Source organism: Chiloscyllium plagiosum, unplaced genomic scaffold, assembly GCF_037043375.1.
Source record: "Chiloscyllium plagiosum isolate Xiang-an unplaced genomic scaffold, Cpla_swu_hap1 HiC_scaffold_1, whole genome shotgun sequence".
Classification (NCBI taxonomy): Eukaryota; Metazoa; Chordata; class Chondrichthyes; order Orectolobiformes; family Hemiscylliidae; genus Chiloscyllium; species Chiloscyllium plagiosum.
Genome location: NW_028270139.1, coordinates 8530473 through 8554515, shown reverse-complemented (window position 1 = coordinate 8554515; position 24043 = coordinate 8530473). Strand labels below are relative to the sequence as shown.

The window sequence follows — 24043 nt, the reverse complement described above, 5'->3', positions numbered from 1 at the left end:
ACTCTGGATCACGTTGACATAAGGAGGGAAGGCGCGTTGGGTAAGCTAAAGGATATTAAGGTGGACAAATCCCCAGGACTGGATGGGATCTATCCCAGGTTGCTGAGGGAGGTGAGAGAGGAAATAGCTGGAGCCCTGACAGATACCTTTAAGCATTCTTAAACACAGGTAAAGTGCTGGAAGACTGGAGGGTTGATAATGTGGTCCCCCTGTACAAGAAGGATAGTAGGGATATTCCAGGTAACAACAGACCAGTGAGCTTTACGTCAGTGGTGGGAAAGTTGCTAGAGAAGGTACTGAGGAATAGAATCTATTATATTTATAAATATATTTATATTAGGCTTATCAGTGATAGGCAACATGGTTTTGTGCGGAGGAGATCATGCCTCACAAACTTAATAGAGTTCTTTGAGGAAGTGACCAAGTTCATAGATAAAGGAAGGGCTGTAGATATCATATACATGGACTTTAGCAAGGTGTTTGATAAGGTTCCCCATGGTAAACTAATGGAGAAAGTGAAGTCACATGATGTGCAGGGTGTTCTAGCTAGGTGGATAAAGAACTGGTTGAGCAATAGGAGACAGAGAGTACTAGTTGAAGGGAGTTTTTCAAAATGGAGAAAGGTGACCAGTCGTGTTCCACAGGAATCAGTGCTGGGGCCATTATTGTTTGTGATATACATAAATGATCTGGAAGAGGGCATTGTTGATCTGATCAGTACGTTTACAGATGACATGAAGATTGGTGGAGTAGCAGAAAGCATAGGGGGCTGTCAAAGAATACAGGAGAATATAGATAGACTGGAGAGTTGGGCTGAGAAGTGGCAGATGGAGTTCAATCTGGGCAAATGTGAGGTGATACATTTTGGGAGGTCTAATTCTAGAGCGAACTATACTGTAAACTGAAGAGCCTTGGGAAAGGTTGATGAGCAGAGAGATCTGGGAGTTCAGGTCCACTGTACCCTGAAGGTGGTTGCACAGATGGATACAGTGGTCAAGAAGGGATATGGTATGTTTGGCTTCATTGGACAGGGTACTGAATATAAGAGCTGGCAGGTCATGTTAAAATTTTACAAGACTTTGGTTCGGCTGTATTTAGAATACGGTGTACAGTTCTGGTCAACACATTACCAAAAGGATGTGGATGCTTTGGAGAGGGTGCAGAGAAGGTTTATGAGGATATTGCCTGGTATGGAAGGTGCTAGCTATGAAGAGAGGTTGAGTAGGTTATAATTGTTTTCATGTAAAAAAAGGAGATTGGGGGGGGGACCTGATTGAGATCTACAAAATCATGAAGGGTGTAGACAGGGTAGATAGAGATAAGCTTTTTCCCAGGGTGAGGGATTCAATAACAAGAGGTCACACGTTCAAGGTGAGAGGTGAAAAGTTTAAGGGGGATACACACGGAAAGTACTTTACACAGAGGGTGGTAGGTGCCTGGAACGCGTTGCCAGCAGAAGTAGTAGAGGCAAGCATGGTAGACTCAGTTAAGGTGCATCTGGACAGATGCATGAGTAGGTGAGAAGCAGAGAGATATAGATCCTTAGGAATTCAGAGATAGGTTTAGGCCGTGGATTTGGATCGGCACCGGCTTGGAGGGCCGAAGGGCCTGTTGGGCTGTACACTTTCTTTGTTCTCTTTGTTCTTAACATCTCTGGGATACCTGTACCAACCAACCCCATTGCCCCATAGCTAAACACTTCAACTCCCCCTCCCACTCTGTGAAGGACATGCAGGTCCTGGGCCTCCTCCATTGACAAATCCTTACCACCTGATGCCTGGAGGAAGAATGCCTCATATTCCATCTTGGGACCCTGCAACCACATTGATCAATGTGGATTTCAACAGTTTCCTCATTCCAGCTACCCTCCCCCGCAACCCCCCCCACCCCACCCCACCCCACATTATCCCAGTCCCAAGCCTTCAGCTTGGCACCGCCCTCTTGACCTGTCCATCACCTTTTCCATCTATCCGCACCACCCTCCTCTCCGACCTCCTTTCCCATCTATCTGCTCCACCCTCCTCTCCGACCTATCACCTTCTCCCTCACCTTCACATACCTATTGCATTCTCAGCTACCTTCCCCCTAGCCCCATCCCCTCCCATTGATCTTTCAGCACCCTGGTCCACAAGCCTCATTCCTGATGAAGGGCTTAATGCCCAAAACATCGATTCTCCTGCTCCTCGGATGCTGTCTGACCTGCTGTGCTTTTCCAGCACGACACTCTTGACTCATCAAATTATCAGCTGAAACTTTATTGCTGGAACAGCACAGCAGGTCAGGCAGCATCTAGGGAACAGAAGATTCGACGTTTCGGGCACATGCCCTTCTTCAGGAATCATTCCTGAAGAAGGGCATGTGCCCGAAACGTCGAATCTTCTGTTCCCTAGATGCTGCCTGACCTGCTGTGCTGTTCCAGCAATAAAGTTTCAGCTTTGATCTCCAGCGTCTGCAGACCTCACTTTCTCCTCATCAAATTATCAGTCAGGCTTGCACTCACATCTGCTAGAAGCTATATGCTTTTATACTCGGGGCCTTGCACATTGCAAACAGAAAGAACATATCTATATGTTGCATCTTTTCAAACTATTTTCTGATGCATACCCAACGGGCAATACTTTGATCAATCCAAGTCAACTTGATTGGTTTGAATTTAAACAAAAATTTCACATTCTTGTGATTCTGTACTGATGAGTGCAAGATAAAAAGATTCAATGGCAAATCGCTTTCTTCAGCAATATTCAAGTTCTAAACTACCGAACAATTACATTTGTTCATTATTCATCTACTGCTAATGTTAGTTTTGCATTCAATGTTTCTGAAACATTATGTAAAACAGAGGAAGTGAGAAAATCAAAGGGATTTGGATCCTTAATGCCCATTTGATGCAATTTTCAGACAGGTAAATGGAGCTCTAAAAACTGCATAGAATTCAGATGTTTATATATAAGTAATCTTTACATATTTCAAGCTCCTGTACTTTGTGCCAATTTATAGGCTGACAGAGTGATTGCCCACAAAGGCCAATAGTGTGATTCCGCAAAGGCACATATGGCCAGGCTACCAAGGGACAATAGATTTATGGCACTTACAGATGCTTGAGAACTCAGCAACATCAATGTGTAGCTGGCTCATAATCACCAAAATTAAATACAGTAGCGCCTTGACTTACGAACTTAATCCGTTCTGGGACCTGGTTCGTGAACCGAAAAGTTCGCGAACTGAACCAATTTTTCCATTGTTTGGATATTTCCGGAGTCTTTTCTCTTTTTTGTCTCTTGGAGATTGGTGATGCCACAAAAAATCGATCCATAGAAACTTGTTTTTTCCTTTGTTGCAGAATTTTCCGAAAATGGGACATCACATTGTCATTTAAAATGTTCACTGCTCTGTTGGTCACAGTTTTGTTAGGGTGATGCCTCTCAACAAAAGCCTGCACTTCACTCCATTTGTTCGTACTTTGAATTTCGTACATACGTTGAGGCAAAATTTTACGTCCAATCCTGTTCGTAAACCGATTTGTTCGTGAACGGGGTCGTTCGTATGTCGAGGCACTACTGTACTGCAAACATATACATGCTTCCCAAGGAGCTTTTGTGACTTGTACATTCTAGTCAGTCTCAGGAATCACCACCGTTTCACCTCCACTTGGCATCTGCAGGGTTGGCTCCTTGTGCAGGGGACACTCTCAGAAGTCTAGACATAACTTGTTTGGAAACCCAAAGCTTTGCAAAGCAAAGATACAATGCAAGATCAATACAGTCCGTTGGACTGTCTGCTGAAGATGAGATTCTACTGCCTGTGCCACAGACAACATCTTAGGTCATTGCACTCTGCTGCACCCAGTAAATAGGTAAGGAACTGCCAGTTGAGATGAAGCAGCCAGATTCATTGATTAGCAAAAACGAAGGGGAAAAATCAGAAGATCCTATGGTGATGCATTGTGTAGCTTCAGCTACAGATGGAGCGATTTGTCAGACAGGACCACAATGACTGACTTAATCTCCCTTGCAGGATGCTTAGATTACTACTTCCATGGATGTCTCTGCAAATGCCTTCAGATCCAGCAAACTTACCAACCGACAGATGGCTGACCTTTAGTATCTAGAAAGGAAAAGGCTTGATGGCTTCAACATGAGCAAGAACATATTCATGGATCTGTCCAAGCTTCACACATTTTGGACTTGATTCAGTTCCACATGCTCCACTCTTGGTTAGGCTACCTCAGTACACTGAGTTTACTTGCAAAATACAGATTCCTTTAGCTGCAGAAGATGCTGAGACAACAGCATTTGCAAGGTAATAAAGGGATAAGTAACATATCTTGACTTTCCAGTGATGGTGTACTCCCCTGAACTAAGAAACGTTGACAAACGTGGAAACCATTCAATGTCAAGGATCCCAGATTTGCCAACACATCAAAGATTCAACAATAAATTATGAATCCTTCAGCCCCATATCAGCCATCACTGAGCTTCTTTGAATGCAAAAACTCTTAAAAGCCCCCAAATGGTTTCAAATGTCCCCAAATAATCAACACATATGAATAAGGTTCTCAAAACGATATATTTAAAAGTAAACACATTGCTGTAGAATGATTGGACACCCATGCCACTTTTGAGAATTAGAAGGTTTTGCACTTAAGTTTTTGACCACTATGCCTTTGTGCAATCCTGATATCCACAACTGAGGTCGAGGTAACTTGATGAGTTCTATGCCCTGTTCCCTGAGATGATCTTGGTAGCTGTCCTGTGGTGGACCAAGACTTCAACCTGCTAATTGGCAGGTATACATTGCCATTTGATTGTAAGCCTAATCGCCTGGAGGCACAGGTGGAGGTGAGGAGCAGTGTTTCACCTATCCCTAGAGGTTTGAATTGTGCCACTTACCCTTGCAGAGCGCTGAAGGTTGTTGCAGCACTGAATCCAATTCATTGTCGACTCTATGGTTGCTCACCTCTGCTGCAATCCATTAAGGACACGTTGGTCAGGCAGGAGAGTCTCCTGCTGTCACCACTGGGGCCATTTGTTCTCTGCACTGAGACATTACTTAAAAACAGCAAGTGGTTGCAGCAGCAGTTGCAGATTTTCAAGGGATCAGATTGGCAGTTTACAGCAGTTGATTTTTCAAGCTATTCACAAACACAGCCAGGCTGAAGCTTCTGGTTTTCACACAAGTATATACTTTATTCTTAAAATTCATAGAATCCTTACAGTGTGGAAATGCGCTATTTGGCCCAACAAGTCCACGCTGACCCTCTGAAGAATAACCCATCCAGACCCATTCCCCTACTCTATTACTCTACATTTATCCCTAACCTGCACATCCCTGAACACAATGGGCAATTTAGCATGGCAATTCACATAAACTGCACATCTTTGGATTGTGGGAAGAAACCAGAGCACTGGAGGAAATCCACGCAGACCACGGGGAGAATGTGCAAACTCCACACAGATAGTCATCTGAGTCTGGAATTGAACCTGGGTTCCTGGCGCTGTGAAGAAGCAGTGCTAACCACTGAGCCACCATGCTGCCCTTATGTTTTTATTAATCCTGCCCCTCAGAAGTTTTTTCCAGTGATGGCTTCTTTTATCAATAATGCAAGGCCTCCCTGTCCCAGCCATACCTGAAATTTACTTGGATATATTTTAAATATGGCACTCTGTCCACCCTTTCAGCTCTTCATCACTGAATGTCTAATTAGCTTGCTGCCTGTGTGCCTATGTCTAACCATCTCTAAGCACTTCCCTCCTCGGCCTTCGGGATTCTTAATGTAACTACAAGATTCTACTCACTGACAACAGATTACCTGTGTTGAATGCTAAATTATGTGATGGAGGTGTAGAGGACAGCAAAGAAGGTTATCTTGATCAGATGGGCCAATTGGCTGAGAAGTAACAGATGAAGTTTAAATTAGATAAATGTGAGGTGCTGCATTTTGGCAAAGCAAATCTTAGCAGGACTTATACACTTAATGGTAAGGTCCTCTGGAGTGTTGCCAAACAAGGAGACCTTGGAGTGCAGGTTCATAGCTCCTTGAAGGTGGAGTCGCAGGTAGATAGGATAGTGAAGAAGGCGTTTGGTATGCTTTCCTTTATTGGTCAGAGTATTGAGTACAGGAGTTGGGAGGTCATGTTGCGGCTGTACAGGACATTGGTTAGGCCACTGTTGGAATATTGCGTGCAATTCTGGTTTCCTTCCTATCGGAAAGATGTTGTGAAACTTGGAAGGGTTCAGAAAAGATTTACTAGGATGTTGCCAGGTTTGGAGGATTTGAGCTATAGCGAGAGGTTGAATAGGCTAGGGCTCTTTTCCCTGGAACGTTGGAGGCTGAGGGGTGACCTTATAGAGGCTTACAAAATTATGAGGGGCATGGATAGGATAAATAGACAAAGTCTTTTCCCTGGAGTAGGGGAGTCCAGAACTAGAGGGCATAGGTTTACGGTGGGAGGGGAAAGATATAAAAGAGACCTAAGGGGCAACTTTTTCAAGCAGAGGGTGCTACATGTTTGAAATGAGCTGCCAGAAGAAGTGGTGGAAGCGAGTACAATTGCAACATTTATAAGGCATCTGGATGGGTATGTGAATAGGAAGGGTTCGGAGGGATATGGGCTGGGTGCTGGCAGGTGGGACTAGATTGGGTTGGGTTATCTGGTTGGCATGGATGAGTTGGACCGGAGGGTCCGTTTCCATGCTGTACATCTCTATGACTCTATGTCTGTATTGTTGTGGTTCTGTTCGCCGAGCTGGGAATTTGTGTTGCAGACGTTTCGTCCCCTGTCTCGGTGACATCCTCAGTGCTTGGGAGCCTCCTGTAAAGCGCTTCTGTGATGTTTCCTCCGGCATTTATAGTGATTTGTACCTGCCGTTTCTGGTTGTCAGTTCCAGCTGTCTGCTGCAGTGGCCGGTATATTGGGTCCAGGTCGATGTGCTTATTATTTAATCTGTGGATGAGTGCCATGCCTCTAGGAATTCCCTGGTGTTCTCTGTTTGGCTTGTCCTATAATAGTGATGTTGTCCCAGTTGAACTCATGTTGCTTGTCATCTGAGTGTGTGGCTACTAAGGATAGCTGGTCATGTCGTTTCGTGGCTAGTTGGTGTTCATGGATGCAGACCGTTAGCTGTCTTCCTGTTTGTCCTATGTAGTGTTTTGTGCAGTCCTTGCATGGGATTTTGTACACTACATTGGTTTTGCTCATGTTGGGTATCGGCCCTTCGTCCTGGTGAGTTGTTGTCTGAGAGTGGCTGTTGGTTTGTGTGCTGTTATGAGTCCTAGTGGTCGCAGTAGTCTGGCTGTCAGTTCAGAAATGTTTTTGATGTATGGTAGTGTGGCTAGTCCTTTGGGTTGTGGCATGTCCTCGTTCCGTTGTCTTTCCCTTAGGCATCTGTTGATGAAATTGCGGGGGTATCCGTTTTTGGCGAATACATTGTATAGGTGTTCTTCTGGTTCTGGTGTACTGCAATGTGTTGTGGCTCTTTTGAACAGTGTCTTGATGCAACTTCTTTTGTGTGTGTTGGGGTGGTTGCTTTCGTAGTTTAGGACTTGGTCTGTGTGTGTGGCTTTCCTGTATACCCTTGTGGTGAAATCTCCATTCTGTGTTCTCTGTACCATCACGTCTAGGAATGGGAGTTGGTTGTCTTTTTCTTCCTCTCTAGTGATTCGGATTCCTGTGAGTGTGGCGTTGATGATCCGGTGTGTGTTCTCTATTTCTGTGTTTTTAACGATTACAAAGGTATCATCTACATATCTGACCCAGAGTTTGGGTTGAATTTGCGGTAAGACTGTTTGTTTTAACCTTTGCATTACCGCTTCTGCTATGAGTCCAGAGATGGGTGTGCCGTTGATTTGTTCATATATTTGGTTGTTGAATGTGAAGTGTGTTGTGAGGCACAGGTCCAGTAGTTTGAGTATGCAGTCTTTGTTGATAGGTTCCCCGTCTTGTTGTCTGTTCTGTATGTCCAGCAGGTTGGCTATTGTTTCTCTGGCTAGGGTTTTGTCGATAGGGGTGAACAGTGCCGTTACATCGAATGAGACCATAGTTTCTTCCTTGTCTATGTGTATATTTCTAATGATGTCCAAGAATTCCTGTGTTGACTGTATAGTGTCTGGATCTGCTGATCAGGTGTTTCAGTTTCTGCTGTCGTTCTTTAGCCAGTTTGTGTGATGGTGTCCCTGGTAGTGATACTGTGGGTCTGAGTGGGATGTCTGGTTTGTGCACTTTAGGTAGTCCATGGAATCTAGGGGTGTTGATGCTTTCAGGTTTCATTCTCTGTAGGTCAAACCTGGTTATCTGTCCGTTTTTTTGTAGGTTCCTCAGTGTGTTGTTTATCCTAGTGGTGAGCTGTGGGGTGGGGTCAAACTCCCTCTTTTGATAGATGTTACTATCTGCAAGTAGTTGTTGTGCTTTTTGGATGTAGTCTGCTTTGTCCAGGATGACCGTCATTCTGCCTTTGTCTGCTGGTAGCATGATTATGTTCTTATCGTTTCTTAGTGCTTTTAGTGCTTCCCTCTCCTTGGTGTTGAGGTTATGTGTTTGTCTTTTTCTTGTTATCAGAGGTACGATACTTTGTCTCACTGTTTGTTGTCTCTCTTCTGTCAGTCCATTGTTTCTGAGTGTGCATTCTAGTGCTGCTAGGAAGTCTGCTGTCTTGGCGTCCCTGTGGTTGTAGTTGAGTCCCTTGACCAGTATTGTTCTTTCCGTGCCCGTGAGCTGTCTGTGGGAGAGGTTTCTAATCCAGGAGTGTGTTGTGGTGTCCTCTCTGTTGTGTGTTAGTTTGGCCATTTTTTCGTTTAGTGCCGTTTTTTTGCGGTGTGTGGTCCTGTTCTGTACTATGGTGACAGCCCGTTCTATGGTCCGGGTCCATTCCTGATTAGTGGCTTTTGAAATTAAGGATTTTTGGCGCGCAATTTCTTGTCTGTATTTGTGTAGTCTGTTGTGTGCGTCTGTAATCATTACCTGGACTACCTAAAGTGCACAAACCAAACATCCCACTGAGACCCATCGTATCACTACCAGGGACACCATCACACAAACTGGCTAAAGAACTACAGCAGAAACTGAAACACCTGATCAGCAGATCCAGACACTATACAGTCAACACAGGAATTCTTGGACATCATCAGAAATATACACATAGACAAGGAAGAAACTATGGTCTCATTCGATGTAACGGCACTGTTCACCTCTATTGACAAAACCCTAGCCAGAGAAACAATAGCCAACCTGCTGGACATACAGAACAGACAACAAAGACTGCATACTCAAACTACTGGACCTGTGCCTCACAACACACTTCACATTCAACAACCAAATATATGAACAAATCAACGGCACGCCCATGGGCTCACCCATCTCATAGCAGAAGCAGTAATGCAAAGGTTAGAACAAACAGTCTTACCGCAAATTCAACCTAAACTCTGGGTCAGATATGTAGATGATACCTTTGTAATCATTAAAAACACAGAAATAGAGAATACACACCGGATCATCAACGCCACACTCACAGGAATCTGATTCACTAGAGAGGAAGAAAAAGACAACCAACTCCCATTCCTAGACATGATGGTACAGAGAACACCGAATGGAGAATTCACCACAAAGGTATACAGGAAAGCCACACACACAGACCAAGCCCTAAACTACGAAAGTAACCACCCCAACACACACAAAAGAAGTTGCATCAAGACACTGTTCAAAAGGGCCACAACACATTGCAGTACACCAGAACTGCAAAAAGAGGAAGAAGAACGCCTATACAATGTATTCGCCAAAAACGGATACCCCCGCAATTTCATCAACAGATGCCTAAGGGAAAGACAACGGAATGAGGACATGCCACAACCCAAAGGACTAGCCACACTACCATACGTCAAAAATATTTCTGAACTGACAGCCAGACTACTGCGACCACTAAGACTCATAACAGCACACAAACCAACAGCCACTCTCAGACAACTCACCAGGACGTAGGACCCGATACCCAGCATGAGCAAAACCAATGTAGTGTACAAAATTCCATGCAAGGACTGCACAAAACACTACATAGGACAAACAGGAAGACAGCTAACGGTCTGCATCCATGAACACCAACTAGCCACGAAACGACATGACCAGCTATCCTTAGTAGCCACACACTCAGATGACGCAACATGAGTTCGACTGGGACAACACTACTATTATAGGACAAGCCAAACAGAGAACAGCCAGGGAATTCCTAGAGGCATGGCACTCATCCACAGATTCAATCAATAAGCATATCGACCTGGACCCAATATACTGGCCACTGCAGCGGACAGCTGGAACTGACAACCGGAAGCGGGAGGTACAAATCACTATAAATGCCGGAGGAAACATCACAGAAGCGCTTCACGGGAGGCTCCCAAGCACTGAGGATGTCACCTAGACAGGGGACGAAACGTCTGCAACACAAATTCCCAGCTCGACAAACAGAACCACAAGAACGAGCACCCGAGCTACAAATCTTCTCCCAAACTTTCTATGTCTGTATATTTCTAAATAATGTAAAACCTCATATCTCCAGTATATTTTCATAATTAAATCCTCTCTGTTATCATGCTTGAACTTTTTAAACCTCTCAAAGTTATCTTTCACCCAAACAGACTTACAGCCACATTATTGTCTGTATGCTATGTTTAGTCATTAACATGCACATAGGGCTTCATAGGGTACAGTTTTCTCCTCCCTGAATGTGGAGAGAGAGGTAATGACATGTGAAATAATTGGGCAGGTCTGCCTGGAGAGAAACATACCACCTTCCTGCCACTTCTGTATCTACATGTTGGGCGAAATGGTCCACTGACAACTTATTTGACTTGACAACAATTAAGGCTGTAAGTGGTCAATTATTGGTCACTCTAAAGGCATTACCTAACCACCTCCCTGATTTTCTGCCTCCATGGCAGTTTCCTGATTGGAACACCATGGTGATCTGCATGTCAATGGAGGCCTTCAAACAGAGGCACAGATGGGTGTCAAGGCTGCCCCCATGTCCTTGCCTTCATTCCTTTGCTTACCCACACACAGACCCCACGAAGAAGATTAAAAACAAACTTACCTTTTCACCACTGGATCTCCTCTGGAATAGCCCTTGACCAGTGCACCTTAGGATCCAGGATTTGCCACTTTCTGATTAGTTGGCAGCTTCTGGTGCCACCTGAGTCGAGGCACCTTCTCCCACGCTCACACCTCTGCTCTTAATGAGATGATTAGTGGGCAATCCCGTGAATTTTCTCACTGGTGGGGCAGCATGTCAGTCACATGACAAAACAAATCCCCCCATAGGAAGGAAGCTGCTCAAACTGAAAGTGCCATATTGAAAATTAAAATTGAAAACATGGTTCAATTTCAGAATTTATTTCTATCTGATACAAAAGTTGGGGTGAGGTAAGGGTGGGGGAACCATGCTTCTCTCATTAATCCCTAAGTAAATATGTAGTTCAATATGCAATCAATGTAGTTTTCAGTGGCTCATGAGATAGAATTTATTTTCATGAAGTACAGAACAGAATGCATGGTAATTTTAAATATATAAACTCTTAAGTGGACAGTACTTCGCAGCCATGGTTGTAAATAATTTTAGGTGCCTGCTGATGGCAGTTTTCTGTTCCTTGAATTCTTCAGTTATTCCACTCGGGTTTGGTCTGACAACAAACACCAATCTGATACTTAATTTAATCCCAGCCAGAAGGTGATTCTAACTGCAAGGTTTTGCAGATGTTCACATCCAATAATCTATCCATAATTGATGAAACAGGGAGGTCAGATGTAATGGCTGCTACTATTCAGCAACAAATAAATGGTTATTGACAAAACATGCCAGCGTGCTGCTGAATGAGGTGCAATGACACAATTGAAACCAACAGCAATACAAGAAATGTAAGGGAGCATATAACACTATATTTGGAGACTCTTGGATGTACTTTTCTTTGGCATGGAGGGCCACATTGACATGGAGGAAATCTAGATTCGGTGGGACATGAATGATGCAAGGAATATTGCTGGCACAGAAGAAAATGTGGATTTGGAAAAGCAAGAGACTGGTGAGTGTAAGTGCAGAAAATGGTCAGAGCTGTCTTTTGAAAGTAGTGCTCTGGTCTAGATATCTGCCTTACTTTTATCTCATAGCTATGTCGACAGCAATATACCTGGTTGTCAATTTCCAGTATCCTCCCATGAATTTGAAATCATAGTATATGCATGCTTCAGCACCATAAAGTAACTACACCTAAGGTTCCATTGGAGAGCTAAACATTAGCAAATAGCTTTATTCTCATGCATCAAAAATCTTTTCTTAACGCTGATAGAATTTTGCATTTAAAGTCATATTCTTTTGAGTACATTATACACAGATTTAAGTATTAAAACACCTGCTGGGAACCTAGTACGGTTGAGAAGTGTTCAAACTTAAAATAATTGGCACATTATTTTAAATATAAATTTATTAAGATGCAAACAAATTGTTATATAATAATTTATTTTGAAGTGTGTTCATTTATAACTATTACTGTGAGTTTAATCATTGAAACATTTTCAGAATTGGAAAGACGTCAATACACAGGGCAAAACAAATAACACTAAAATACTGAAGAAAATCTCTTCAAATAACTTGTATTTCTGAAAATTGTCAAAATTAATACATTATTATGTTATCTTTGCAACTAGCTAAAGTTTGGTTTTACTGTATTCAGCATTAAAAAGTAGCAAAACAATTACCTAAATATCTGCCATGGTAGGATTAAGCCTAATGGGCATGTTGTTGATCTCAACAGCAGGTGTTGCCTCTAATATTCTAAAGATTTTAAAGCACTTTTCCCTTTTTATCCTATTGCATTTTATTGCTGTATTAGGCTCCCCCGGCATAGTTGACATTGTAGATGCTTGAATGTTTGGTATTTTAAGCTTGTTTTCAGTGAAATAAAATCCGCATAAAAAGTAATATTTACTTTAAAAAGCACATTTCTTTGGCTTTGTACCAAGTAACTATAGAAAGAACTGTTAAATATTAGCTTACTTAACGCATGTTTGAAACCAAAACCTATAATTGTTTTATCTTGCAAGTATGACACAATGTAGCTGGTGCTGTGATATATTGGAAGAACTCAAATACTGATATTAACTACTTCACACAGAAGTTCAGGATAGAACAAACCTAAGTGTTAAAGCTTAAATGTACTTTGAAACTGTAACTGTGAGATGTTTTCTCTAATTTTTTGCTTGCTAGCTGCAAATCATGGGTTAATCAGAGACACTTGCTATATCAGGTAAGTCAGTCTGAATTTAGTTAAATAATCATACACATATATTGTTATACAACATACAGGTTCATAACATAGAATCATTGCAGTCATTTTAAAAAAAATACACTACAAATTGCATGCCATAATTTCAAACAAAATATTAACCAATAAGTAAAGAATTGCAAGCATTCTATTCACAGGTATTTCAAATTATTATTCCTTCACAGATGCCCAATAGTAGCGATAAATTTATTTGTAGTTGAATGAGCAAATACTAATGAGGTAACAGTGGGAGGAAATGGTTGTCTTTTTACAGCAGCTGTTGCTGTTAGATCCCAGTTATAGTTTTCCGTAGAAAGAGAGCCCGAGGTGGGCACACTACAACAGGATAAAGGAGATGAAAACTCTGATGGAAAAGCTGGGGAAACAACCGCTGAGACCCCAGAGCATAGACCCCAGGAGTCTTGAGTTGTGTGGCAGGACCTCTTTAGCAAGTCTCTGAGGCTTGTCCTGGCAATGAACAGCATATTACCACAAGGCAAAGCAGAAAGCTAGCAAGCTCAGTATAATGATAAGCAGGCATCCCAAGGGAAGGGAAACTATGATCTGAGGCCTGTATACATCTGAGCTCCACTCAGATGGAGAGATGATTAATATAATAAAACATAAATGTAAATTGTACACAATGGTTCTTAAAAAGTAAAGAAAACATTTGCTTTTGTTTTTCAATATTGAAAATATCAGTTAGATTTTGTCTATACTTTCATTTTATGAAAATGCATATAAACAACTCCTGATAGTGCAAATATCGCAAGAATTCAGTAAAATAACACTATGTTTAATATTAAGACTGACAGTCTGTTCCTGGGAAGACGAGGTAATCAAAAATAATTGCAGGTGAACAGCGTTTAAGGCTAAGAAAGTTCTCTTGCTCCAGAATACATATGTAATGCTACTGATCTTTAAACTTCAATTTTTTTCTCTGCTACATTTCCTATTATTGAATTTACTCCAAAATATTTTCAATCACACCATTAGAAACTAATTAAAAAGTAGTTTAAGAAATTCACTTAATGTTAGTTTTGACTACTTTACTGAATGTGAAATAATAAATCATCAAAACATATTAATGTGGTAATTGATCTCTTATATTGTTTACAGAAAACAAATATTGTGTTTATCTTCCTGAAAGTGTCTCTTCTTTTCTTTCTTTTTTTCTATTCATCTCTGCTTGTTTTTCTATTTGTTTTCTATCATGCCTATCTTTCTCTGTATGGTTTGCCCTTTCTCTGTCTCCAATGCTTAATTTTTATGCTTTCATTTTGCCCTCCCTCTTCCTGCAGATTTCTCTCACAAATTCCTTTTTGTTCATGATCCTTTAATGATTCACCAGTGTTGTACCTTTTCTAAAAAGCCAGAAAACATAGCAAGATCATAACAATCATATAACAATTAGAGGGGGAACACGTTGGGGATTTCATGTTCATGTTTTCAAAGGATCAAAACAAGTTCAGTACTCAAAGTGGTTATCACACTGAATGAGATAACATAATAAAAACAAAGGATTAAGCATAAGCATCATACTTACGCCAATAGCTGTGTCTGGCTCTCCAGCACTAAGGTACCCTAAAGCCACACGATACAGAGCTGCTAATTCCATCTTCTTATCGCCCCCTGGTGGAAACAAATGTCAATTTATATATACGGTACACACTTTAGTTATAGTATAATTCTAAAATTCCTAGATCACAGTTTAGTTTGGTTTTAACCCAAATGCATTTAAACAATGGATTTCGTGGACTAATTAATACAAATCTACTGTGAAAAATAAATGACATTTTGTTTGTTTTTGTATTATTACAATGATACAAGGCCAAAAATGTGTAAAACTGAAATATCTATGCTACTGTAGTAGCAAAATAAACAATGTTATGCAGCCAAATGTATATTAATGAAGGCAACAGGTGGCAGGGCAGTAAGGCAGACTCAAGTATGGACACCAGAGAATAAAGATAGAATGTCATGGTCCCAGAGTTGGATTTTACCTTGTCCTTTGTCTGCAGAGTGCATAGGGACAAAGGTTTCCAAGAAGGCAATGAGAAAATACAAATCCCTTATGCAATCAGAAAAGTAAATCAAAATACCTTGGTGGTGTGATATGTTTCTGGTAGTAATTAAACTGGAATTTCTTTGCAACATCAATGTGTAAAAGGCCTATACACCTATACACTAAAAAGGGCGGGGGGGTGGTGGTGAGGGGAAAGAAATTTTTATCAATGGAATGAGCAAGAATAAACATTAACTACTAAGAACAATGAAAGCCTCATAAGGCTTGGAACATCTGAAATGCTTGTGTAATGTTACGGGATCCACATTAGTAAAAAGCTGGACCCTTTGCACTCACTAGTAGGACATTGCAGGATGAATGAATCATGTCAAATCCATGAACAGAGGATGAGGTAGGAGACAGAGGTAGTGGAGGTAGGTGAACACATCAAAGCTTAAAAACATGTTTCTTAACCAAAAAATGCTTTACACAAAATGTATTTCTGATACAAAATGAAGGAATATTGTTATCAATCAAGTCAAAGCATTGGAATTATGTTTGTGCCTGCTGTCACGAATCCCATGAAGAAACCAAAATAACCAAATATATTGAACAATTTCCAAATTAAGAAATTACCAACAATATTCACTTTTTGAAGCATTTACTTTAGCATGAATCAGAACCAGGCTCACCAGAACACATGGACCATTATTTGCTATTATGCATGAAAATTACAAGTGGTCTATTAGCAATGACACACTCTCCTACAAGTCCTTTCCAGCCATTTCTAACAATTATATTGGTCCTGCAGTCATGATCAAAACACAGCAAATACATTTGTAAATCAATTCTTTATTACAAATAATTATATATGTGGGATTTGAGGTGGGAAAATATTCAGGCGTTAAAGACAAAATTTATTTAGAAGGTTGCAATGTAAATGGTTTTATATACATATGTATTAATTGATGATCTAATTGGATCACATCCTGTTCCCACATGGGATATAAAGTTTCCTTTTTCCAGGATATTCAGAAGTGGTCCTGGTATTGCATCGAAACTGAGAGCTCAGGAGATCTCTGACTTTCAAACTCTCACCATTTCTATGAATTATTCAAGTTGCTGTATATGACATGTCCAGAAACAGTAAAATGTGAATTTATCAAATTACACAAATGTTCAATTAGTCCAAAATTTGCAGGACCACAAATGATTGCAGGCAGTTCTCTGTAGTTTGTGATACTGGTGTCCATGTCACTTAACTGTGGTAGAATTTGGAGATCACATGCATTCTTCAACTAATCTGATTGAAAGTGAGTTATTCAAAAAAGATGTTCAGTTTTTTTTCCAATAATGGATTCCAAATCTAATATGCAACTAAAGTATTCTCAAAATTCACAGCAGGGCTGTGAATCCAGTATGATGGCAGAAAAAGCCTGAACAACCAACAATCCAAAATTTGCACGCTCATGGACAAAGTCAGAAGTCACATGACACCAGGTTATAGTCCAACAGGTTTTTTGAAAGCGCAAGCTTTCGGAGCGTAGCCCCTTTGTCAGGTGTAGTGAGAGAGAAGTACACAGATACAGAATTTATAGGTAGAGAGATCAAAAGATCATGCAAATGGTGTGAGTCAAATAATAAGTCTCTGCAGGAGATCAAAAGTGTCAGATAGCATAAGTAAACCATCAAAAGCTGAATAACAAGCAAAGGGAAGACCTACAATCCAATTAAATGAGGCAGAGAGATAATTAGAAAACACGGTGGGGTCACATGTAATACAACATGAACCCAAGATCACGGCTGAGGCTGTCTTCATGGGTATGGAACTTGGCTAAGAGTTTCTGCTCGACAATTCTGCGTTGTTGTGTATCTCAAAGGCCATTTTGGAGTATGCTTATCCAAAGATCAGAAGCTGAATATCCTCTACAGCTAAAGTGTTCCTCAACTGGGAGGGAACATACCTGTCTAGCAATTGTTGCAAGGTGTCCATTCACCCATTGTCGTAGCATCTGAATGGTCATGTCAATATGCCAAGCCTCGGGGCATCATTGCCTGCAGCATTTGAGATGGACAACATTGGCTGAGCCACAAGTTTCTACAGTGCACGTGCTGGGTGGTGTTCCCATGTATGATGATAGTATCCATGTCGATGATCTGACATGTCTTGTTTAGGTTGACATGACAGGGTTGTGTGATGTTGTCCTGAAAGCTGGGTAGCTTGCTGTGAACGATGGTCTGTGTAAGGTTTAGCGGATGTTTGAAGGTGAGATGTGGAGGTGTAGGGATGCTCTTCAGAAAACATTGGTGAACTGCATTCTTGAAGTGCTGTATTCCATGGGTGTTAGTTATATTAATAATGTAGTTAGGGAGTTCTAAGATTTTTACCCAGTGACAGCAAAGAAAGGGCAATATATTTCCAAGTCAGGCTGGAGTATGGCTTAATGTGGAATTTGCAGACGGTGGTGTTTTCATGCACCTAGGTGTTAGTAGTTGAGGATTTGGAAAATTTTCTTGAAGGAATCTTGGGAGGGTGGGGGCTGGTGGTTGGATGATTAGAAAAACTCTGTGTTGAAAATCATGCCTTGACCGTGTCAGTTATTTCTACAAAGCTGCTTGCAATAGTGGTGATTTGGGATAATGTAGTCCACAAGCATTTTGGCTATAGAAGTATCTGGCAACATGGACAGGAACAAGGAAAACTGTGGAAAGAGAAATACTTAGCCATAAAGTCTACATATACACATGTAAAGATACTATTTCAGCATGTAAAGCAGTGGAGTACTTTTAACTCAATAACTTACACATTTGATTTCGGAATTTAGGTTCTCACACACCCCTAATTTAAATGACAATCTACAAATGTGAATCATTTGCACAAAATTTGCACAAGAAATCAAAATAAGAAACATGTTTGAAATTTCAAGACCCTGCATAAATAGTCAGGGGGGAGGGGGGAGAAGGCCAAAAAATAATGGTATCAAGAGATATGTCAATTTTGACATACTGATCCTTGTGTCAGCTATGATCACCATGTTAAGGAATGGGCAGGAATCCTGTTCTTATCCCATTAAAGAAAATGAACACTCGTGAAAAGTTTGTTAAGACTTTCTTGCATCATCACTATGAGAGAGTATTTAAATAATGAACACAAGATAACACCAAAACAGGGTATAAAATGGCATGCGATCAGCATCCCGTGTGGCTCTAGCTGTTAATGTTGGGCATAGTTGCTGGTATTTGTACCTAGAGTAAACCTGATTGTTGTGCATGTCTGTAACATAATTATGCATTCACTCTAGTCTTCAAACAAATAAAACTTACTTATATTTTGTCAATCATGTGCATGTACATGTGATTGATTAGTTTCCATAAATCACAGAATTGTTACTGCACAGGAGGCCATTTGGTGTACCGCACCGATGTTGCACTGTTCAAATGAGCATCATTAGCTCGTGCCAACCTCCATTTTATTTCCCATACTCTTGCATATTATTATGACCAAATAATTGTCCTCTTGAACATTCTTCCAGGGAGTGTATTCAATACCCTATCGACATGCCGAGTGAAAAAGTATTTTTCTCATATATCTCATTTCTTTTGAAAATCATGTTAAACATATGTTCTAAAAAGTAACATGATGATGACAGTGGTGCAATTCTGAAGATTGTAGGAGGAGCCACAGACAAGATTTGCAACAACACAAGCATGTAGCAAATGTAGGAGCTGTAGGTGTATTGAAACTCTGGCGGACAGAGTCTCTCTACAGGCTATTACATACTGGAGTCGCTTATAAAACTGAAATTTTCTAGTATTTACTGTGTAGTTTGAGATTTCATCTAACAGCTATTACAACAATAATTACCTTTCCAAAATCTAGTTTGGAAAATGAAAGGAAGCTAGCAGAAAATGTAAGCACTAATACCAAAAGCTTCCATAAGTACATAAAAAGGAAGAGAATAGTGAAAGTGAATGTTAGCCCTTTAGAGGACCAACCTGATGAGGTAACAATGGTAAACTCAGAAATGGCAGATGCACTAAACCAATATTTTGTCTCTGTTTTCACAGTGGAATATAATAATTTCTTCTCAAACACGATAGTTACTACAGAGGTAAAATGAACTTGGTGAAATTACTAAACTAGGGAGAAGGTATTAAAGGCAGATACATCCCTAGGGCCTGATGGCTTGCACCCTAGAGTATTAAAGGAGGTGGCAGCAGAGGTAGTGGATGCATTAGTTATGATTTTCCAAAATTCCCTGGATTAATGAAAAGTACCAGTGGATTGGAAACATAATAAGGTGACATCCTTATTCAAAAAAGGAGATAAGCAAAACTTGGGAAATTATATAGCAGGTAGTTTGACCTCTGTAGTGGGGAGGTTGCTGGAGTCAATTACATCACAAACCCAAGGAAGCCCAAACATATAAATAGAAAGCAGGCTACATCACTAGTGCTTCATTCAGAGGCTCATTGAAGATGTTACCTAATATGGTGACAAAACGTCTGAAAACAAACCTTCCAGCTCAGTGAGCAAACTTACATCCAGAACTTCAACCTGAGCTACAAATCTTCTCAAAACTCGCCATTTACAGTCCACATAAATGATCGGCAAACAGAGTGAAACATAGCAAAGTTTGCGAATGATACTAAAATAAGTGGGAAAGCAAGCTGTGATGAAGACAAATACTGATAGGCTTTGAGAATGGGCCAGAAGCTATGGATAAGTGCAAGGTTGTCCATTTTAGCTAGAAAAATAAAAGGTTAAATTATTATTTAAATAGGAAGCAGATTCAAAGTACATCAGTGCAGAGGGATCCAGCCATCTTTGTGCATGAATTGTTGAAAGTGGATATGCAAGTCTGGCATATAATAAGAAAGGAAATGGAATCTTAGCATTTACTGCAAAAGGGATCGATTATAAAAATAAATACGTGTTGTTACAATTACATAAGATGTTGATGAGATCACATCTGGAATATTGTGTCCAGTTCTGGTCTCTTTACTTGAAAGAGGATGTGATGGCACTGGAGGCAGTTCAGAGGAGGTTCACAAGCTTGATTCCAGGTATGAAAGGGTTGTTGTACAGGACTGGTCGAATAGCTTGGGCCTGTTCTCACCGGAGTTCAGAAGAATGAGGGAAGGGTCAGACTGAGGAATATAAAATGCTAAAGGGGATTGATAAGGTGGACCTTAAATAGATGTTTCCCTTTGTGGGACAGTCTTGAACTGTCTCTATATCTCTAGATATATAGAGAAAGAAGGTAGATTCAAAACTGAGATGAGGAAAATCTATTTTGTGAATCTGTGGAACTCACTGCCACAGAGTGCAGTCGAAGCATAACCAATCAACAGATTCAAGAAAGAAATAGGCATGTTTCTGATGAAAAGTGGGATAAAAGGCTATGGAGAGCAGGCAGGAAAGTGGAGCTGAGACCAGGATGAGATCAGCCATATTAAATAGTAGAGCAGGCTTGAAGGGCTGAATTGCCTACTCCTGCTCCTAATTCCTATGTTTCAACAATAAAAAGTAAGAATTTCCAGAAACATAGATATTGCTATTGCTATACTCATGGAACCAGCTCATCTGATGCCAAATGTACCCTGTTAACAGTATACTGCTTTCAAAAGAAGAATTTGTTCTTCGAAAGAATTCAAAGTTTGTGCGAAGATTTGTAGCTCGGGTGCTCGTTGCTGTGGTTCTGTTCGCCGAGCTGGAAGTTTTTGTTGCAAAAGTTTCGTCCCCTGGCTAGGCGACATCATCAGTGCTTGGGAGCCTCCTGCGAAGCGCTTCTTTGATGTTTCCTCCGGTGTTTATAGTGGTCTGTCCCTGCCGCTTCCGGTTGTCAGTTTCAGCTGTCCGCTGTAGTGGTTGGTATATTGGGTCCAGGTCGATGTGTTTGTTGATGGAGTTTGTGGATGAATGCCATGCCTCTCGGAATTCCCTGGCTGTTCTCTGTCTGGCTTGCCCCACGATAGTAGTGTTGTCCCAGTCGAATTCATGTTGCTTGTTGTCTGCGTGTGTGGCTACTAAGGATAGCTGGTCGTGTCGTTTCGTGGCTAGTTGATGTTCATGTATGCGGATTGCTAGCTGTCTTCCTGTTTGTCCTATATAGTGTTTAGTGCAGTCCTTGCATGGTATTTTGTACACTACATTCGTCTTGCTCATGTTGGGTATCGGGTCCTTCGTTCTGGTGAGTTGTTGTCTGAGCGTGGCTGTTGGTTTGTGTGCCGTTATGAGTCCTAGGGGTTGCAGTAGTCTGGCAGTCAGTTCCGAGATGCTCCTGATGTATGCTAGTGTGGCTAGTCCTTTTGGTTGTGGTATGTCCTCGTTCCGTGGTCTTTCTCTTAGGCATCTGCTGATGAAGTTGCGCGGGTATCCGTTTTTGGCGAATACCTTGTATAGGTGTTCCTCTTCTTCTTTTTGCAGTCCTGGTGTACTGCAGTGTGTTGTGGCCCTTTTGAATAGTGTCCTGATGCAGCTTCGTTTGTGTGTGTTGGGGTGGTTACTTTCATAGTTTAGGACTTGGTCTGTGTGTGTGGCTTTCCTGTATACTCTTGTAGTGAATTCTCCGTCTGGTGTTCTCTGTACCATCACGTCTAGGAATGGGAGTTGGCTATCCTTTTCTTCTTCTCTCGTGAATCGGATTCCTGTGAGTGTGGCGTTGATGATCCGGTGTGTTTTTTCTATTTCCGTGTTTTTAATGATTACAAACGTGTCATCGACATATCTGACCCAGAGTTTGGGTTGAATTTGTGGTAGGACTGTTTGTTCTAACCTTTGCATAACTGCCTCTGCTATGAGTCCCGAGATTGGTGATCCCATGGGTGTTCCGTTGATTTGTTCGTATATCTGGTTGTTGAATGTGAAGTGTGTTGTGAGGCACAAGTCCAGTAGTTTAAGTAAGGACTGCACTGAACACTATATAGGACAAACAGGACGACAGTTAACAATCCGCATACATGAACATCAACTAGCCACGAAACGACACGACCAGCTATCCTTAGTAGCCACACACGCAGACAACAAGCAACATGAATTCGACTGGGACAACACTACTATCATAGGGCAAGCCAGACAGAGAACAGCCAGGGAATTCCTAGAGGCATGGCATTCATCCACAAACTCCATCAACAAACACATCGACCTGGACCCAATATACCAACCACTACAGTGGACAGCTGAAACTGACAACCGGAAGCGGCAGGGACAGACCACTATAAACACTGGAGGAAACATCAAAGAAGCGCTTCGCAGGAGGTTAGAAAGAATAAAAACTAAATGGAGATGGGCAAGGGGAAAATGGTCATCCAATGTCATGGATAGTTGTCCCATACCATTGGCTGAACGGGTTTATATAATTGATTGACACGGAGAAAATAACCTTACCCCAGAGTATGATATAAAGATAAGTGCTGTAGGGGAGGGGATAGTTCTCATCAAGCAGGACTTTTATGTAGCAGTTCAGATTTGGCAATCTTCATCAACAGATAAAAAAAACAAACAGAACAAGAGGAGGGATATCAAGGGAAGAATTCTCTACACCTTGGCTAGAGAGCAGGAGGCTGTCTCCACTGCTTTAAAAACCAAAACATTCCACACCAGCCTTTTTGCCCTCTGTTATCAGTGAACTATCTTCAATTGTCACATTGTGCACATTTATCTAATTAACTAATGTATCATATCTAAACTTTCGCTGCTTAACAAACTCAATAAACTATCAGAACATTAGTTCCAAATTGTTGACTGCCTATATTAGGTAACTGTGATTACGAATGTTTTAGAATCACAAGTCAGTACTTGGGAGAGTGAACACCTGATTTGTGGAATAGCCAGATCAGTAGCAAATGGGATAGAAAAATTAATTCAGTGTCAATATTTTGGAATCAGTTTCAAGTCAGGCAGAATCAGTGCAGGACCAGTGAGGTGTCTTTCAGCATCATTGTTGCGTTATGAAGATGAAGCATGCAAAACAATAAAAATGTGCTACCTGAATGCATGTATTGACAGAAGCCAAAAACAAACAAGAATTTAAAAAGAGACTGCATAGTTGAATATCTCTGTGCAACAAAGAAATTACAAATCCCCTATAAATCATGAACATCTGGAAAAGACAGGAAACATCAGAAAGCTGTCAACTACATCCCCCAGTATGGATTGGAAACTAATAAGTGTCCTATCTGAATTTAGGCTCTTTAAACTAAGGAAAGAATTACGTTTTTAGTTTTATCCATCGCAGAACCAGCTAAACAAACAATGGAAAATGTAACCATTGGAAAAGAGGAGCTGCATAGACTCAACACTTTGCACCTATCTAGGGAATGTCAGAAAGATCCCTATAAGCTGTGAATTAAGATGAACTTCAGAATACACCAAGTGGAGCTAATGGCTCACAGACAAAAGCTACAAGATGTAAGTTTGCTATAACTTAAAAGACCCCACAACAACCTATAACTTAAAAGACTTTCTACAGACAAGCAAAACGAACGTCATTTAGAAAATACCTTGCAAGAACTGTAACGAACACTACATTGGACAAACAGGTGGAAAAGTAGCTACCAGGATGCATGAACATCAACTCACCACAAAAGGGCATGACCCATTATCACTAGTATCTTACATACAGAGGAGGAAAGACACCACTTCAACTGGGATAACACATCCATCCTAGGACAAGCCAAACAGAGACATGTCATGTGAATTCCTAGAAGCATGGCATTCTAATTGGAACTCTACC

At 41.1% G+C, this 24043-nt stretch overlaps 1 protein-coding gene across 2 annotated transcripts in view; it reads right to left on the bottom strand.

The window, feature by feature from the left end:
• Positions 1–24043, bottom strand: part of ttc29 (tetratricopeptide repeat domain 29) — a 573216-nt gene that overhangs the window by 297222 nt on the left and 251951 nt on the right. For both annotated transcript variants that reach the window (XM_043699397.2, XM_087986781.1), the window contains exon 7: positions 14847–14932. In XM_043699397.2, the coding sequence (XP_043555332.1) occupies positions 14847–14932 (86 nt within the window). The remainder of the gene's footprint in view (positions 1–14846; positions 14933–24043) is intronic.